The sequence below is a fragment of the Oncorhynchus nerka genome, linkage group LG15 (genome assembly GCF_034236695.1).
Source record: "Oncorhynchus nerka isolate Pitt River linkage group LG15, Oner_Uvic_2.0, whole genome shotgun sequence".
NCBI classification, from domain to species: Eukaryota; Metazoa; Chordata; class Actinopteri; order Salmoniformes; family Salmonidae; genus Oncorhynchus; species Oncorhynchus nerka.
In genome coordinates this window covers 27,719,171-27,739,153 of record NC_088410.1, presented here as the reverse complement: position 1 = coordinate 27,739,153, position 19,983 = coordinate 27,719,171, and the positions used below count along the sequence as shown (strand labels likewise).

Genomic DNA, 19,983 nt, shown 5'->3' with positions numbered 1-19,983 from the left:
CTGCAACTTAATGCAACATGATACATTTAGTGCATCACGTGACATCCTGCCTATGTATTTCTCTAGAGATGTGGAAAATGTGGGCATTTGACAGCACTGAAAATTACTGGGTAGCCGGGTCAATTTGATTTAAATAAATCTGCTGTGATGATACTGGCAGTTCCATCATTAAGTGGTAAATGTCACCGCCAAGTGCAATAGACTAAAGCATGTGGGTTTGACTTGTTACAGTAGGACTAAAGGACTAAATACACAACAGGCAGTGATTGTATCCCAGTCATAGAATGGGACGTCTTTGTTTAAGGTCCCCCACCCCAACCCCCCAAAAATCACACACGCAAACATTTCACTCCCATTATAAACCAAATACTATTAACACCAAGACGCCAGACGAAGTATGACTGTTTTAGCATAACAAAGGTTACTTTTGTTTACATTCCTGCTATTTGAAAACATGCTTTTCTCAGTGATAGAGGCCAAATGCCGCTGCTTTCGACGGAGTATAATAATGTAACCGCTGGAGAAAGAGCATAGCCTGCATAACTAAGTAAGCATGTTGTTGAATAGGCCTACACTACAATAACAAAGGACCTCTGAAGCATTGTATCGTTTCAGGAAAATGTCCGTTTTGTGTACACTTCAAAAGACATGGCAACATTGTAGCAGCCTCCGTAGTCATCGATATTAATAGGCTATATATTGCTTGCCGAGTCCGCAGAGAGCTAAAATGCAGATAGGGGACTGTAAACTACTACTAGGCTATTGTGTGGGTCAACTCGTACACCGATCTCTCGCGGTCTCTGGCGACACGCTAATTAATCACACCAATAAATAGATGAAAATGGTCGGAAGATAATTAGCCTAGCGACCTCATTCGAGTGCTATATTAAATAGTTTGGGTTAATATGGTGTTTCCTGTTCCATGTGTGGTTTTAATGTCTACGGTAGCGAATAATTAGGCTATTATCAGCCTATCTGGCATGAAAACACCAGTTTGAGATCAAAGTTATCTAGAACAGTGCTTTGCTTTGTGTTTTGGCTGTAAAGCATGCAAGTGGGTGTATTAATTCGAAAAACAGAGCAATTAAAATGCCCACTCCTCTCTCGGTTCCTTCTCACCTGGCCGACCTCTGCGACTACTCCAGATGCGTCAATCCGGGGACGCTTGCACTCTGCCCCGGCCGATTCCACAAGAGCTGTCGACGTCTGCGCGTCAGATGCTGGGTCTCCTCGCTTCATTCCCCGGACAGCTGCGCCAGAAGCCCCGGTCGAGTTGGGATGCACCCCGGCCATTGTGTCCTGGAGCTCTCGATCCCGGTCCATGATAGCCCGAGATACAGGCAGCATGATTGGTGTTACGTCGGTCGACATTAACATTTAAAAACGCCTGATGTTCCCTGTCTAGTGCTAGAATTTTCACCTATCCTTTCAACCTTGGCCTCTGTCGAAATCTTTTCTGTGGTCAAAATTATGTTTGTAAGAAACCGATTGGGGTTGTATATAGTCTGTCCCTGTTATGAAACCCTTGATATTAAAGATGATCAGATGTGTATAATCTGATCAAGTAATTCGATATAACGAATTACTTGTTTCTTTAAAAATGTGTTGCTCTTACTGCCATTGATACGATGCAGATTACAAATAGATTCTATACAAAATTAGTAGTTAACGTTAATTTATCGGTTCATAGCCTTGTGTTTAGGCCTAGCCTACTAACGTTAGTCATGTAACGTTAAAGCAATATTCAGTCTGCAGAAGGCCTAGGCTATTTCACCGTTTTATTAACCTAAGTAATTAACTACACTGCTTAATGATACGGTGCCTGGAATAATATGCCCATTCACTGTTGACCCCTTATTTGTGCCAGAGAGACAGAAATATTTTATGAAAATACATCAACATCCTACCTCACGCGCAGGACTAAAATCACTAAACATGTCTTCCCTGACTGCTATTGCCTTTTCCAGTCTACTCGCCAGACTTTTTCGCATGGAGAGAGGGTTATTGAAAGTCAATCCTAATGAACCATCTCCCCATGTTAGTCTTCCGTTCTGTGTTAGATGAATTCCCAAAACAAAAGACAACGGGGCTGCGGTATTTCCTTTACCGTCTTCCCTATATTTTTTTTCGTCCTTATCCCGGTGTATTCTTGCGGCGCGTACACTTACAGAAAGGAAATGATCTTCCCTCCCCCTCTGTGCTCTCGTGTAGGTCCCTCCCTCGTTCCCCTTGGACGTGCGCCCTCCTATCTTCCGTTCTCTCCCTAAAAAAACACTAGCATGGCAGCCACAACAACAAAAAACGTAGTGTGCCGCAGTGCTTACAAACAATTAAAATGGGGGGGCATGTGAGGGCCATGTTCATTTTCGCAGCATTTTGAACCTAGACTTCTTTAACCAGCGGAATATGAATGACGCATGATTCACGTGCTCCTCCTTTAAAATAGACCAGAGGCCTACTAACCTGTGCTGTAGAATAAAATAAACATTTCGAAGGTGACAACATTACTCAGATAAATGTGCCATTGAGATTATAACATGATTGCGCTCCTATTATTACACAACAGCCAGTTCAAGGTCTTCAGACCCCTCAACTACAAATCAAGAGCCTCAGGAGGCATTCTCGATCCTGGTTTAGAGCTTGGCTGACACCCAGTGGTCAAAACGTATGATCTTCATGCGAATTAATGACTGTATGTATGTATAATATGGAAGAGGTCTGCTAACCTATATTCAAAAGCCATTTTAGACAGTAATCACATTGAATGCTATAATGTATGGAATAACATTGGATATCCAGAATGTTGATTGGGGCCGTTGTCTAGAACCTCCATAGGCGGAGTCAGTGTGAACGTAAACAATTGAGTACAGCACTGGTGGAGTCAGCTTCATGCCATCTAGACTAGACTGCCTGGGAGCAAGAAACACAGTCTCCTTTTAAGGGGTTTTATTAGTGGTGAACGAGCAGCATTGGGCCTGGAGATGAAAAGAGAGAGGAAAGAAGTTAGAATGGAAATGTATTAGTAAAGTTGAATCTGTTCCACTGACAAAGGGAAAATCCTACCAGTTAATCTTCCATGACTATTGCTTTCTGTCCATCTTTTATCTGTGGAACAGAGGCAGGAAATGCATTAGTCCTCTTAAATAATTAAAGTAGCCTTAATTACAAAACCATATTTTTGCTGTGTGGCACCACACGTCAGCCTTTTGCTCCATTTCTGGGAATTAAATAATTATTTAAAAAAAAATCACATGTGAGTTATGGATGCATCCCAAATGGTACCCTACGTTTGACCAGGGCTCTGCCGTGTCCATAGTGACTGAACATTGTGTCTGTGCGGTTCCTTACAGTCACTGGCCAAAGCATCCCTCTACACACAGGCTGCCGTCCAGCGGCGAACACACTTCAGTAGAACACATGAAGTAGATCTGAGGGGAGGAGAGAGCGAGAATAGAGGACAAGGGAGGGTCAGATGAGAAGCAAGTCAGCCACATCTACAGACAGAGCTGCTGTTACTGGCCTCTTCTTGCCTTTGGCTATAGGTCTCAAAACTCCCGTTGTTCATGGCCATTGATCGATTAAAGGGCTAAATAGGTTAAATGAATGGTGGGAAATCAAATCAAATGTATTTATATAGCCCTTCGTACATCAGCTGATATCTCAAAGTGCTGTACAGAAACCCAGCCTAAAACCCCAAAGAGCAAGCAATGCAGGTGTAGAAGCACGGTGGCTAGGAAAAACTCCCTAGAAAGGCCAAAACCTAGGAAGAAACCTAGAGAGGAACCAGGCTATGTGGGGTGGCCAGTCCTCTTCTGGCTGTGCCGGGTGGAGATTATAACAGAACATGGCCAAGATGTTCAAATGTTCATAAATGACCAGCATGGTCCAATAATAATAAGGCAGAACAGTTGAAACTGGAGCAGAAGCACAGCCAGGTGGACTGGGAAACTGTCACGCACTGCCAGATCACGGAGAATGGAGGAAAGAAAAACAGGGAAGATGGCTACTTTAACTTAAGACTGCCATTGGCTCCAAGTTAAAAGATCGAGTGCAGTGGGGCAGCCCTCACCTCTTCATGGTCCTCCAATGTCTGGGTCTGTCCAGAGGTGAGGAACTGGAAGGTGGAGATGGTGAACCTTCGTGTCTGGCCTTGGTGGAAGGGTGGGGGTGGAGGAGATGGGTGAGGCTTCTGAGAGTCCGGGTCCAGATGGTTAGGACATCTACACAGGAGGCGAGAATGTGGTTATTCAGCGCAACAAGAAAAACTCTGAAAATACTTCCCTTTTCCTCCATCCCTGTGATGGTCTGCCCACTGACGTGTGCAGTTTGTAAATGTTAAATAATATCATGTAAAATGAATTACTTTAAATTGTACCCCAAAATTTAGTGAGCTACAAAAGTATTGAAACAGTGACAAGTTTTGAAATTAAACAAGTCAAATGACTGGAGGTTTCAGTGAAGACTGTCAGCTTTCCCTTTTAGGGTATTTTCATCAATTACTGCACTTTTTGTACATTGTCTCCTAAAATGGGGGGAGGGGGGAATTCACTTGTGTATTAAAAGTAGTCAACAGTTTAGTATTTACATCCCATGTTCCTAGCACCCAATGATTACATGAAGCGTGTTACTTCAAACTTGTTGGTTGCATTTGCTGTTTGTTTTGGTTGCGTTTCAGATTATTTTGTGCCCAATAGAAATGAATGGTAAATCATTTGTCATTTTGAAGTCACTTATTGTAATGGTAAGAAGTTTGCATGTCGTGGGCGTATGATATTTGTGCGTCTAACTTTATCACTTACGATTCATTCAGGAATATCCATAACCATGGTAGCATCCACATTAATGTTGAAGTGTTAAGAAATATTCTATTATTATTTACAATTAAAGTGACATGTACATTATTTATCATTCATTTCTATTGGGCACAATATAATCTCAACCAAAACAAACAGCAAATGGATCCAACAAGTTAAATGTAATCATTGGGTGCTAGGAATATGGGAAAAAAATACTTAATTCTTGATTACTTTAACACGCATAAGCGAATTTGTCCTAATGCTTTTGGTCCCCTAAAAAAGGGGGGGGGGATTACATGTAAAAAAGTGCTGTAATTTCTATACGGTTCACCCGATACGGATGAAAATACCCTCAAATTAAATCTGACAGTCTGCACATTAACCTCATAGTATCATTCCAAATCATAAATGCTGGATTACAGAACCAAAAAAAACATTGAAAATACATTAAAAAGTTTCACTGTCCCAATACTTTGAGCTCACTATCGTAGTTGAACACAGACATGTAGGAGCCTAGAAGGTCAAAGGTAACCCTGCAGCGTACCCATTATAGAGGAGTACCCAGACAGTCTGTCCTGATCTGGGGTAGGCCACGCAGTAGTGTACCAGCAGGACCACTTTGTCATCTGGGGGGTTGAGCAGACGCACCTCAAGGTGTAAGGGTTTACCCAAGAGCATCTGCAGGGGCCGGTGGTACTGGGGGTAGAAGCTACTGTACTGCTCATCTGGAGTGGGGGAAAGGGTGTTACTTTAATGTGTTACATAATAATGTTAATCCTTTCCAGGTGCTTGACAAAGTTTCTTGACATCCAAAGCAAATTGACATACTGTTAAAATGCTCTAAAAGTGATCTTTATAAGTTGACATGCAAGACTGACCACTACCACTTGGAGTGTGGAGTTGGAGAAACCGACAGCAGCTAAATGGGTGAGATGTGTGAGCAACTATAGCTGCGTACCTGTGGCAATCCTGAGCTGGACCCCCAACACACCCTGGGCCTGAATGGAGGGGCCAAAGGAGGGGGTCTTGACCAGGAAGCCAACACTCACCACAGAGCCAGGAGTGTACTGGCACTCAACCAGCAGCCTAGGAGCAACAGGAACACAGCAGATAGGGAGGCCACAACTCAGACACTTCATACATTCCTGCACTGAAAAACATAAACTCCATTCCTATGGAATACGTCACTCGATAAGATAATGCATTGAATTATTATTGTTGTTCTCTCGTTTGACCAGAATGTGTTTTTGCTTTTCCAAGTAACAGTGAAATATGAAATTAACAGCTTGTGAACCCCAGTGGGGGTTTATAACTGACCTGATAGGAGAGTCTCTGGTGATGGTCCCATAGTTGAGGGTGATTGACTGAACCGTGTTGATGATCTCCACCATGTAGACTACCGTTTGGCCAACCTCCTGTTGGAACAATAGGGTCCAGTTCAGTAGGGAGAAAACGTTTTCAAACTGAACTTGTCCAATTACAAACACAGATTGATGTTGAAAACTTGATTGCTGACATGCAAAACATTTTGGGACTGTTTCAACTGTAGACTAATTAAATACCAAAAGATAGTTTGACTGAATGTTCCATTAAGCCCAGTGCCCTCCAGAGAACACAGATTCAGACATTTGGGAGAGCAATGTTAATGAAGTGCACCCATTCAGTAACCCATGAGGCTTAATGGAGTCCCAACCATTACTAATCAATGCCGACTTTTTAAAAAATGAACTCAAAAACTGTACAAGAAGATAATTAAGGGCCACTCACGTATCTGTGGGCCCCGCAGCCGCCCAGTGGGATCTTGAACAGGGCGTAGTCTGGGGTCACCCTCTGAGGGGCGCAGGTGGGGTTGCCAGCGGCAGTGAGCAAAGCAGGGTTCAGAGGGGGGTCCGTGAGGGAGGCGGGCACCAAAAAGACAAAGTGGCGGTCCAATGTGCATTCTGGGAAAGAACATGTAAACACTCTGGGTTAGCTAAAGGTGGATCTAGAGTGGCATTCCAAGGTTTTGACTGATATTGGGACCCTATATATAGCAGACAATTAAGATTTATTGCAGGGGTGAATCTTAAATGGTATTTTCCTGATTCCTCGTGTCCTCTTCCTGCATTGGAGAAGGTCAGGAGCGGACAAAAGAATCAAGAAAATACAAATTGTGATTCATTTGGGGTTATACTTACCATCCATGGAGTAGTAGCAGGCAGAGGGCTTGGTGCTGTAGCAGCAGCCCAGAGAGAGACACTCTGCCTGGGATAGAGCGCGGCGGCCGCAGGGGAGGCGCTGGTCACTGGGAAGGTTACACTCTACAGGGGATACACAGGAAATGTCAATGGACAGGAGTGACCAGTAATCTGAATGAGCTGGATATAACATCTTACATATCCCTTTATTTCCAGTCAGACAACACAGGACAGGTAAGGCACTCGCTCACCATTAAAAACAAATTAAGCAATTTTAAAAAGATAGACATTTCAGCCATTTTTGTACCTTTATTTAACTAGGCAAGTCAGTTAAGAACAAATTCTTATTTTCAATGACGGCCTAGGAACAGTGGGTTAACTGCCTGTTCAGGGGCAGAACGACAGATTTGTACCTTGTCAGCTCGGGGGTTTGAACTTGCAACCTTCCGGTTATTAGTCCAACGCTCTAACCACTAGGCTACCCTGCCGCACCATTAAAGCAATCATCAGAACGAGGATAACCTGTTATATTTCTACCTTGATGAGAAACTGGTATGGAAACTGGACAGGACAACTGGGCCTTCCCTTTTTGTCCATTCAACGTGGAGTAAATCACATCTATGCTGTGCTCTTTACCCTGTTAGGAACAAAGATAGGAGTCAGTTTAGCCTTTTAGACCATCATGAATGAGATTACACGGACTGGGAGGACCTGATCCTTGATCAGCACATAAAAACACACCTGGACAGTCATGTGACAAGAGTTGAAGGGGAGGTTCAGGGTGATCATGCCATCCTTTCCCTTGCTTGCCACATACCCACAATGCTCTGGGGCATCCATCAGGCTCATCTCAATCCCTTCGATGTCTGAGAATGATTTGCAGCCATTATTGCACAATCACTAAGACATTTTGAAAATAAATGCCCATATTTTGTCTAACAAAGCCATTATTTACATTTAAGACAAAACTGCAGTTCTGGTGAAACATCGTATGGTAGTGCACAAACAAACACATTTCCCCCCTCACCCCAATAAACTGAAAAAAAAAAAAGCTTAGGTCCTCTCAACCACGTTAGAATTCAACTCATGCAGGGATGATGACAACCATATGCACCTGAAACATACACCATCCCCCAACAGACACACACACTTACCCTTGACAACAACTCCAGATATGGGACCTGAGGGAAGCTCCACCCTCATGTGGCGAGCAGAGCAGAAGACGTGTGGCTTGGGGGGAGTGGGAGGCCTGGTGTGGGTCGTCGGTGGGAGGGTGGTGGTAGTGGTGTGGGGTGATGGGGTCACAGTTGACGGGCAATGGAGCTCCAGAGATCTGTATTGCCCCAGGACTGTGTCCCAAAACTTCAGGGGGAGGGAGAGCTGGTGTGGGTTGAGGGCCTGGATGGGAAAAAAAGGAGGAAACGTTGGGTTTAACAGCCAAAACCAACAACTCCCACTTCAATGGGCCACATCAAAATAGCAAACTGAGGTCCATTTTCACAGCAAATACTTCTAAATGAAAACAGGGCTATAGTCACCAAGCAACAAATGGAAGAAAACTGACAAACAGGGAGGGACTATCTGAACCTGTCCAATAAGGAACACATTTTCCGTTGCGAAACGCTTTGCTTCATTTTCTACTCTGTGCAGTAATGAACACAACCCAGATATAAGTTCTGGGGGACTCACCATAGCCTGGCTGTGGCAGGCAGGGAGAGGGGAATGGAGGATCACTCCACCACCCTTACTCAACTGTAGGATGTATCTACAAGCCGCCGGGGCACTGGAGATAGACACCCAGCCATTCATCTGATCTGAAAAGAGCAACGCAATTCACATGCAAGTCAGTGAGCATTAATATAATAAAAGTGAATCATGGGCCAGTGTTCTTCCCGATTGGGTCGTATGGTCAATTTAAACAGCAGCCCACGTCACAATTGGAGGAAAGACGGGTCTAAAATCCATTCCTTTATAGATACACAATGAAGCAATCAATGCAGCAGTTAGTACATCAAATAAGGGAAGGCCAATTGTGTTTCTGGATATCACAAACACCGACCATGTGGCGAGCAGAGGGACATTCTGACCTTTGACCTGGATGGAGTCCAGGAGAGCAGAGGGCAGCGACACCATCATCTGCCCAGCTAGACAGTGGAGGGAGGGCCGAGGGGAGAGCCCAGGAGAGAGGGAGGGCTGAGGGGGGAGAGTAGGGGTGAGGATGGACATCCAAGGAGTGAGAGTAGGAGTGGACGATATGGTCCTGGAGGAGGGTGAGGGGGTGGTTGGTGAAGTCTGGGGTGGTTGAGTAGCACCAGGCAGAGCTGCGCCTGTGGAGGGAAGGGCTGGGGTGGTCAGAGGGGGGCTGGGCGTCAGGTAGAGAGGATATAGGTGGTGTGGCACATCCACGGCATATGGGTAATAGCTACAGATGGTATGGGCAGAGGGAGAGCAGGTGACTGGCTGAGGGTAGTGGTGGGGTGGGTAGACCGTGGGAATTGTAGGGTCTTGAGGACCTGAAGGGAGAGTCTGGGGAGGACTAGCTTTGACTGGGCTAGGCCCTGGGGTAGGTGAAGGGTAGTAGATGGGTATGAAGGGATAATGGTGAGGACCAGAAGGTGGGTAGTAAGGACCATAGGGGTAATAGTATGGACCCACAGGCCATTTAGGAGGTTGGGTATAGGGATCGGGATTGGGGCTCCCAGTAGCAGACATGGGCTCTTCAGTAATCAGGGCCTGATTGGTCATGTGGACCCCATATGGGTCATTTGGATCTGCAGGTGGTTTTGGAGGTTGGAATACAGGTGATGAAGGTTTGGATCCAGAAGGGGGAGGAGGAGATCCGGTAACAATGGGGTAAGAACGACGTTCAAAGGCAGTAGGTATTATAGGAAGAACAGGTTCAGTATCGAGAGGTGGAGGAGGTTGTTCGGTATAATATTTAGTTGAAGGTTTGGTATAACCGGCGGGAGGAGGTTTGGTATAACCGGCGAAAGGAGGAGGAGGTTTGGTATAACCGGCGAAAGGAGGAGGAGGTTTGGTATAACCGGCGAAAGGAGGAGGTGGTTTGGTATAAGCGGCGGGATGCGGTGGTCGGATAGCTATAAGAGGAGTAGGATAGACAACAGAAGGACGGTGGACACCAGGGGCGATTTCATTATAATAGTAGAGCATGGGATCGTGGGTAGGGGGCGGGGAGAGGTAAAAGGAGTCATGGTGGTCTCCAGAGCCGTAGGGGTGATTCCCAGGCCCAATGGGGAAGAAGGGCTGCTGGCCTGGGTATCTCCCTGGGAGAAGATGATGGGAGCCAGGGTATGGTTCGAGACCAGGGTGGAGGAGAGGGTGATAACCAGCTCCACCGTAAGGGAAATGGTGAATTTGGGGATACATGCCATGAGGGAGGTGGTGGGGGAACGCAGGAAGTTGGGGCATCTGTTCCTGGGCTGGGGGTTGAGTATAAGGGGTGATGGGAAGAGAGGTAAGGGGAGGGCTGGTGGAGGGAGCAAAAGTCACAGGGTCAGGTATCTGCTGCTGTGGGTCACCAGGAGAGAAGGGTTGAGAAAATGGAGGAGAGGGATAAAAGGGAAATGGAGGAGGGTGTTGTGAGGGGCAGGAGAGGATGAAGTCCTGGCCGTCCAATAGGACCAGTCGATGAACTCCATTCTGGAAGAGGAAACATTTATATAGAAGCTCAATTCAATGCTAGAGTGGACTCTAACTTAAACTGAATGATTGAGTATCAACTTCCTACAACTTACTCCGATAGTCACACATGGGGCTGTAAAGGGAACATAAAATATGAGGTCTTCTGAGTGGGATTCCACTTGGTAGGCACACTCTTCAGACACAAACGGCACCCACTCGCCTTTCTCTGTTAGGGACAGAGAGAGAATGAATGAATCAGTCATAATCCAAATGGGAACATGAGCAGAACAAGCCAACTCACCTATGACCTGTAGGGTGTGTATGACCTCCTCCCCTCCATGTATCTGGATGGCCATGCCAAAGTGGGAGCAGAGTACTGAGGGGACAGCGTTTGGGGGGACAGGGTGGGGTCGGGGGTCAGGGTGGGGGACTGGGCAGATGATCTTCACAGGGCTGCCCCACCACAGCATGGGCAGGACATAACTACCATGCTGATAGGGGGGAGGGAGAGAGTGAGGGAAGAAGAGAGGGGAGAGACAGACAGAGCACAGACGGTGATTAATCTCATGTTCTAGTATGAACAAAAGCAGGGTGGATTGTAGAGTGAATGGACAGGAGGCAGTCTGACTGGAGGTTTCTAAGAGGAACAGAGCGTCAAGGCTGAAATTACATTTTTGCAGCTACCTACAGTATTCATTTTGAGATGTTGATATTTTGGTTCATTAATATTAGTATTTTCAGAAGGTAAAAAATACATTTAAAATTCTCTTCAGTTTATCAAACTACAGTCAGCCTTCTAATTCATTTTAAGCACTTGGGGCGGCAGGGTAGCCTAGTGGTTAGAGCGTTGGACTAGTAACCGGAAGGTTGCGAGTTCAAACCCCCGAGCTGACAAGGTACAAATCTGTCGTTCTGCCCCTGAACAGGCAGTTAACCCACAGGCCATCATTGAAAATAAGAATTTGTTCTTAACTGACTTGCCTGGTTAAATAAAGGTAAAAATAAATAAAAAATAATTTTTAAAATTACACAATTTAAAAATCAATTTCATAGAGTGTTACAAACTGGACTATATTTAGTAACTTAGTTTGAAGAGATGGTGATTTGGTCTAAATAGGCATTTGGCAGTCTAATGTCAGTGTACTGACTAACTGCCATTTCTCAAAAGTCAGACTACCCACACGCCAACTCACTTTTCTCAGCTTCACCGTAGGGATGGTCCCAGGTTTCCTCCAGACATGACGCTTGGCATTCAGGTAAAATAGTTCAATCTTTGGTTTCATCAAACCAGAGAATCTTGCTTCTCATGGTCTGAGTCCTTTAGGTGCCTTTTGGAAAACTCCAAGCGGCTGTAATGTGCCTTTTACTGAGGAGTGGCTTCTATCTAGTCACTCTACCATAAAGGCCTGATTGGTGGAGTGCTACAGAGATGGTTGTCCTTCTGGAAGTTTCTCCCATCTTCAGAGGAACTCTGGAGCTTTTTCAGAGAGACTATCGGGTCACCTCCCTGACCAAGGCCCCTTCTCCCCCAGATTGCGCAGTTACCCTTCCCCAGATCTGTGCCTTGACACAATCCTGTCTCGGAGCTCTACGGACAATTCCTTTGGTTTGGTTTGGTTTTTGCTCTGACATTAACTGTCAACCTTATATAGACAGATGTGTGCCTTTCCAAATCATGTCCAATCAATTGAATTGATTACAGCACAGGTAGACACCAATTAAGTTGTAGAAACATCTTAAGGATGACCAATGGAACCAGGATGCACCTGAGCTCAATTTCAAGTCTTATAGCATCAGGTCTGAATACCAATGTTAATAAGATATTTTTAATACATTTGCCAAACCTGTTTTCACTTTGCCATTATGGGGTACTGTGCGTAGATTGATGAGGAAATTTCTTACATTTAATCTATTTTAGAATAAGGCTGTACATAACAAAATGTGAAAAGTCAAGGGGTCTGAATAATTTCCAAATGCACTGTATATTCTCCAGGCTTACCCAGAGAGAAATTGGTGATATTAAAAAATAAATCATTTCTACATACATTTTCATTGGAAAAATGGACAATCTGCTCTGGATAGAATGTATATTTTTAGGCTGACTTCAAGTTGTCCAGAAATGGATTTGCACGATATACAAATATGTGCATATTTAATGACAACTCGTCATTAGCACATTTTTATATAAAAAAGGTATAGTTGAGTCTACAGTCAACTGGTCAACTGGTGAAAGTGGATTGTGATATGATTGGGGGTGGGGGGTTACCCTTTGTTTGGGGGTGTGGGGCTTGGCTTTAAGCAACCAAGGGAAAATATTCTACCTCCTGCATGATGTAGCAGCCATCGTATGGTGCCATCATCACCATCTCTCTCCAGGTAGTCTTCACATGGTAGCCACAGGACGGCGGCAGCTGGAACAGGGAGATGGGAGAGGCGCCCGCTGGAACGATAAACAGGGGCATATTCAATATTCAGGAACCTACCTGAATAAGTTATAATAAACCTGTTTGCTTCTTAAAAACAGTAAATGGTTCCATAATGAATACTTAAGGGCCAGGAGCTTCCAGACCACATGACCTTGCCAGGAATAACAGAATTAGTTTACTCTAGGAACCAAATGGAAGGGAACAAAACAGGGAGGGACCTACATTAAATTTGTCCAATAGAAACTAGTTTATTGCAAAATATTCCGTTTGGAGTAAATAGTTTCCGTTGCAAAACATTTTGCAACAGAATCTGCTAAATAAATACACTCCTGGCCCCAGACAACTAAACTAATGATCCCATTTAATTATATTCCATAGCAAGTCACTGATGCTTTCGCATTGAGGTAAAGGTCTTTTAGAAATACTGCGTGGGTCTCCAACACTTACCTCTATCCACCAGTAGATGTGTGTATCCTCGTCCAGATGCAGTGAGCATCATGAGGTTGTCATTACACTGGACCAGAGGCCTCATCGACAGCCATTCACTGGAGTGGGGGTTGTGGTTAGCTGATGGACCATAGACCTTCCCTTGAAAACCGTGGCCTTCAAAACCTATTGGATAAAAGGAGAGATCTTTATCCATGGCCAAACACCAATTTAAAATGCATATACTACTGTTAAGATGTCCTAATATATGTGATATTAACCCACGACTGCTTGACCTCACGCAGTTCCAACTCCATCATCAAGTTTGCTGACGACACGACAATAGTAAGCCTGACTACAAACATCGAAACAGCCGACAGGGAGGATGTTGGCACTGACTGCATGGTGCCAAGTAAATAACCGATCCGTCAACGTCAGCAAAACAAAGGAGCGGGTTGTGGACTTCAGGAGGAAACAGGCTGGGCACCGCCGTGGAGACTGTAAAAAATATATATTTAAGTTTCTTGGGAAGGTGAAATGGTTAAACCACATAGACACCTCGGTTAAGGCACGACAGCGACTCTTCAACCTCAGGATGCCGAAACCCCATTGAGAGCATACTGCCGGGCAGCGTAACAGCCTGGTACAGCAAGGTGCTACGCTAAGTCGAACACACCATTGGGTGCACACTGTCTGACCTTCAGGACACCGACAACACCAGGTGTCGTAGGAAGGCCAAGGTGATACATCTGAGATCCCAGCCACCTGTGCAAAGGCCTGTTCTCCCTGCTTCCATCACTCAGACAAGGGCAGTACAAGAGCATCATGGTAAAAACTGGTAGACCAACCAAAAGCTTCTACCCCCAGACCATGTGACTGCTGAATAGTCACCTACCTGCTCCCCTGTCACTCTCCTTAAACATGTACTCTGCCAATGAACATTTACCATTGTTAGTATCATGTATATATTTAATTTATATTCTTTATTATTACATTTGTTTTGATTTCACTTTGACCTGCATTGTAGGAACTCAAGAGTTCAAGATTCACATTACAGGGTTGCAGGTGTAATTACAGGGTACATGCGACTACTACACTTGAATCTAATAATAGAAAACAGATTCACCTTTGAAGACTGCCTGATGTCCAGCATTGTAATCCAGAGATCTTTTCTGGACATTGAAACCATTACGCACAATCAAAGGCGCCCGCAAATCAGTTGACTTTAGATCAATGTTGGTTCGAATCGAATTATTTATAGAGTTCTCAGGCACGTCAATGGATTCTGCACTCGGTTCTTGAATGCTGGAATTATTAACAGTAGGTCGAAGATTGCGCCGAAGAATGGCCAGTCCGCCAAGGTACTCAGATTTGTGCTTGGCGTCTTGTTTTGTGTTGATCCTCCGCTCTCTGTCAGCATTTGACGCCTTTTCATGATCCACATTAAAACCATTGAGAACAAACTTTTCTACACTCAACGCACCACAGAACATTAAGTTAGAAAAAGCTACAGTTATTATACATAAAAACACAACTATGTTTCTCTTCTGTTCGGAAGACATCGCTAGATTGATGCTTCTGCGCATATGCGCATAGAGGCCAACGCGCAGGTAAAATCAACTGCAGGGAAATAAATTAGGCCTAATTAGTGAGGACCAATCAGATGGCAGCTCGTTATGAAAAAGGCTTATTCCGTCTCAATTAACCTTATTACAACAAAACGTTGATAAGGAATTTTCCTAACACTTTCCAACAAGTTTCTCAACATTTCCAAAAAGCTGTCGGTCCTTTTTGAAAAAACATGCAAGGCTAAGGCTGTGTCTACACTTGACCCTTACATGTGACTTCTGCTATCAGAATCGCATTGGAGATTGAAGAATCCATTGAAAAGACATGTCTAGACGCACAAAAGTCGCATTGTGTTCAAGGGGTCAGGGATGCATTGGCACTCCCTAGTAGGAGCAGTCCTCCATTGGAATGAATGGAATTCGACAGTATTTCAATTTAATATTTCAATGACAAAATTACATTTATTTAAGTATTTTTTGTTGTAGTGGGGACAGTAACATTAGTACTCTCTAAAAACAATAGAAAATGTTTTATATATAAAAAATACAAATAATGTTTAGCTAACATAATATAATTGAAAAGTATGTATTGAAGTGTCTGTAATAGAATAAACGTGTCAAAATAATGTAGACATTAATAAATTACTTTCTATAGATTCCTAAATCTTTTTAAAATATATTTTACATCTTCAATATGGCGCCTCCTTTCAGTCATACAGGGTTTATGCACGTCATTGGTCGGGACGCAATCAGGCAACCGAAAGCGCATACAGTGGGTGACGTCAGCAACACTCCGCTCACAAGTGTTCTGAGAGAAACAACCCCATTCCTAGTGTATGAGGAACGTGTTTGCTGGTGTAAAAGTATAACTTTAGACCGTCCCCTCGCCCATACCCGGGCGCGAACCAGGGACCCTCTGCACACATCAACAACAGTCACCCATGAAGCATCGTTACCCATCGCTCCACAAAAGCCGCGGCCCTTGCAGAGCAAGGGGAACTACTACTTCAAGGTCTCAGAGCAAGTGACGTCACCGATTGAAACGCTATTTAGCGCGCACCGCTAACTAAGCTAGCTGTTTCACATCCGTTACACTGGATTCATAAATGCTAGCTAGCTTATTTAGAAAAAATGTAGTTATATTAACCTGTTTGCAAACCCTTTAGCTTTGCTGGCTAGTTACAGAGGTTAGCTGGCCAGTTAGCTTCAGTCGTTGGCTAAAGCCCTCAAGTTGTTGTGTTATCAGATTTAGCCTGTTCCATCATTTGCAGAATGCAATATAGTGCGGGAAAGGGGAATCTCGCCACAACGTGGACACGGTAGAAACATTTAAATGTAGACGCATGTGGAGTTCGTAATTCCATGATCAGACCTCAGATAAATTAACTGCACAACTGCACCGCCCACAACCGCAGGGCTCTCCAAAGGGGGGGTGCGGTCTGCACAATGCATCACCGGGGACAAACTACCTGCCCTCCAGGACACCAACAGCACCCGATGTCACAGGCCAAAAAGAGACTGAAAAACAGCTTCTACCTCAAAGCCATCAGACTGTTAAATAGCCATCACTAGCACAGAGAGGCTGCTGCCTGTCACATCCTGATCTGTTTCACTTGTCTTTGTGATTGTCTCCACCACCCTCCAGATGTCGCCCAATTTCCCCATTATCCCCTGTGTATTTAGACCTGTGTTCTCTGTTTGTCTGTTGCCAGTTTGTCTTTTTTTTTTTCAAGTCAACCAGTGGTTTGAGTCTCAGTGCCTGCTTTTTCCAGTCTCTCTTTTCTTGCCCTCCTGGTTTTGACGCTAGCCTGTCCTGACTCCAAGCCCCCTTGCCTGACCACACTGCCTGAGCCTGCCTGCCGATCTGTACCTTTGCCTCCCTCTGGATTACCCTGAGCCTGCCTGCTGTCCGGTACTGTTGCCCCTCTCTGGTTTTCTGACCCCTGCCTGCCTTGACCTGTCTCTTGCCTGCCCCTGTTGGAACATTAAACTATTGTTTATTCGACATGGTCTGCATCTGGGTCTTACTAGATAGCTGCCTACATACAGACTTGAAATCATTCAAAAATCTAATCTTTATTGACATTTCCATAATTCAACATCTGGCGTCAACAGACTTCTTCCCAGGCATGGTCTTGGGTTGTCACCTCACATTTCCTGAGAAGGAGAAACAGTTCAAAGCTGTTACAAGTGTATTCACTATTCTCACGGTTTAGAGGACAAAATAGATTGAAACACTGTCTGACATATGCTGCTCACCAATCAGTGGACTGAGGTGACGGTGAGCCTCTCTCTTGGCACGTGGGTATGGTAAGTATGGAGCTGTAGGTTCAGGGTGCCGAAAACCATACAGAGAGAAAGAAGGATTATTTTCAAGAGGTGTCACGGGCAGCTATGTGCGTGAGGAAGAATCAGGCGCAGAGAGCATATAGTTCCACAGGGAAAAAATGCACTTTAATATTGCACCGAAAACAATGACCACAACACAGGGCGCGGAAAATGTGGACCAACCCAAACACACAGGGTACCAGGTCCGGAGCACGAACACCAAAACTCATACACACGTAACATAGGAGTAATCCCGCACAAAACAAGGGAAGGTAGCCTAGGTATAAGTAAGGAAGCCCATCAAGCAAACACAAAAGACACAGGTGCAACTAATAAGACAAAACAAACAGAAAACGAAAAAGGGATCGGTGGCGGATAGTAGGCCGGTGACAACGACCACCGAGCACCGCCTGAACAGGCAGGGGAGCCAACTTCGGCGGAAGTCGTGACAAGAGGTGGGTAGGAGCTGGGGCATGGAACCTAGGATTTGGCTGTTATTGGTGGAATTGGTATGGAGGGGAGTGATGCTGAATGTTTGGAGGGTTAGAAGAAGCTGGAGGTGCTACATACTTCTCATAGTGCTGTAAAGTGGGGTCAGGGACACTGTATTGCTGGTAGAGAGGAGGATGAGAGCCAGAGGTATGCTTACTGGGACTACCAGGCTGAGAGTGTGTGTAGTGGTACATGTAGGAATAGTGGCTGGGTGAACTAGGGTGATGGTGTTGAGGTCCAGAGGGAGGAGAAGGCCTATTCTGGTGGGATAAGGGGGCTGGAGGGACATACTTAGAATATTGGTTATGGTGCTGGACAGCCTCCATATGGGGGAGTTGTGGAATCTCTAGATCCTGTGGTGTGCTTGTTGGAGGAACAGGGGCAATATGCTTCCTCTGCAAGTGTTGATGCGTAGAGGGACTGATGATACTGAGGGAGGAGGAGGAGAGAGTAGGTGGTTGAGTACAGGTCTGGTGTGTTGGTTAGGCTTCTCTTGCTGGGGAGAACTGGGGTGATTAGTGACAGAAACAGTAGGATCATATGTCAAAGCCACAAATGCAGGTTGATGCTCCACCTGCACGTATTATTGGTACTGCTCAACCCTTTGACTCTGTGATGTCTCAGCAGGCTGAGGTGGTATGGGAAAACTCAGGGGAGAACTTGAAAGGAACTGGCTTAAAAGGGACGGGCTTGGTGGGGGGTGGAGTGGGTATCATGTGTAACTCGGGATTGTCGTGGATGAAGGGAAAGCAACGGGGGCTTAGCTGGGGACTTGGTGGCTTTGAGTGGTTGGGGAGGGGAAGGGGTAACAACAGCCTTACCCCTGGTATTTTTTGGGGTGTCGGGTAACTTCCGATGTTGTACTACTGGGAGAGGGGGTTGGATGGTGAGAGGGGTTAGGGAATGGATGGGTGTGAAATGGTTTGCGGCTTGTGAGGCAAAAAATACATAGAGTCTGGAGATGCAGCAGGCTCATAGTGGGGGGTGTTTAGGGTGGTGTAGGTAAGGGGTTTGGAACAGGCAGGAGAAAGACAGGTCCTTTTCCCTGGATTAGATCTGTACTGTTTACATGCCATTCTATAGGAGAGGAAAAACAATACCCTTACATAAGGCATACATTTTAAAATAAACTGACCAAATAAGAGTAATAAAATCCCCTCTGGAATTGCAGGTACCAACAGCTCACCCACTTACCCCTAATCATAATGTACAGGAAACAGTTATAATTAGGTGAGTAACATCAATGGCAGTTGTTACTGCATGGCAGTTGTGTACAGTTCCATACATAGCTTTAACATTACTGTAGTTCCACAAGATATGTTGGGAACTACAAACACCAGAGGCTCAGTAGTGTCTTCAGTGTGGTACCAGCACCGGGATGCAGCATACAGGAGCGGCACCCAGTCACCATTTACTGAGGGGGGTGAGAAGGTCAGAGGTCAAAGACATTGCTCAGTGACCCCTATTCAACTGGTTTAGGCTGCATCCTGATTCTTCTACCACCCTTCTCCAAAATCGTGCATATGCACTCCCTGTCATGGATTTAACAATGGTGAAAACTCCCTTGAAAACTATTTCTTGCACCAATCCAATGCATGTGTGTGGAGAATTGGGATGCAGTCATAGTCAAGATAGATCATGTCACTTTACCATGGCATGAGATCATAATTCCTGTGCATACAGTATTTACTCCACGGTCTCCTCTCCATAGATCATCAGATCCATCTCAGATCCCAGACATGTGGCCTGGGGAAAGGGCACCCCGACTGGATGCGAGGCCCTCACTGGAGATCCATACCAATACACTGGCAAAAAAAATGTTTTACCTTTATTTAACTAGGCAAGTCAGTTAAGAACAAATTATTTTTTACAATGACGGCCTACACCGGCAAAACCCAGACGATGCTGGGCCATTGTGCGCCGCTCTATGGGACTCCCAAACACGGCCGGTTGTGATACAGCCGTGACAATGTAGTCTGTCCCCTGCAAAAGGAATGGATGTTATTATGAGCAGAAATGTGGAAAACTCATTCTAGAAACCTGCAATGCAAATGCAAAGTCATTCACCTTGATTCGCAATGTATCCATCAATAGAATTCCAAGCAGTAGAGACTAGTCAAGACTATTC

The 19,983-nt window shown here is 45.0% G+C and overlaps 1 protein-coding gene across 2 annotated transcripts; it reads right to left on the bottom strand.

The window, feature by feature from the left end:
• Positions 1-1,687: 1,687 nt before the first annotated feature.
• On the bottom strand, positions 1,688-15,082 carry LOC115142379 (uncharacterized). Of its 2 annotated transcripts, none has more exons than XR_010458727.1 (19): positions 14,594-15,082; positions 13,489-13,653; positions 12,937-13,055; positions 10,917-11,106; positions 10,729-10,841; positions 9,061-10,633; positions 8,663-8,787; positions 8,128-8,371; positions 7,715-7,839; positions 7,511-7,610; positions 6,974-7,096; positions 6,564-6,736; positions 6,114-6,211; positions 5,755-5,882; positions 5,341-5,521; positions 4,070-4,220; positions 3,288-3,428; positions 3,064-3,105; positions 1,688-2,975 (listed from the first exon to the last, which is right to left on the bottom strand). XR_010458727.1 is itself a non-coding variant. In XM_065001452.1 (19 exons), exons 1-17 carry the CDS (start codon positions 15,051-15,053, stop codon positions 3,351-3,353), a joined length of 4,146 nt encoding a protein of 1,381 aa, XP_064857524.1. In that variant the 5' UTR covers positions 15,054-15,082; the 3' UTR covers positions 1,688-2,975; positions 3,064-3,105; positions 3,349-3,350. The 2 variants fall into 2 exon arrangements, 1 of the variants encoding a protein (XP_064857524.1); XM_065001452.1 differs by having other exon boundaries at positions 3,349-3,428.
• Positions 15,083-19,983: the final 4,901 nt, after the last annotated feature.

Excerpts from the sequence above, each read along its gene's own strand:
- LOC115142379 (XM_065001452.1), bottom strand. The coding sequence starts at position 15,053 with ATGCGCAGAAGCATCAATCTAGCGATGTCTTCCGAACAGAAGAGAAAC. Across the intron at positions 13,056-13,488 it reads ACATCTACTGGTGGATAGAG|CGGGCGCCTCTCCCATCTCC; the intron begins GTAAGTGTTGGA and ends TTATCGTTCCAG. Across the intron at positions 7,611-7,714 it reads CTTGTCACATGACTGTCCAG|GGTAAAGAGCACAGCATAGA; the intron begins GTGTGTTTTTAT and ends TGTTCCTAACAG.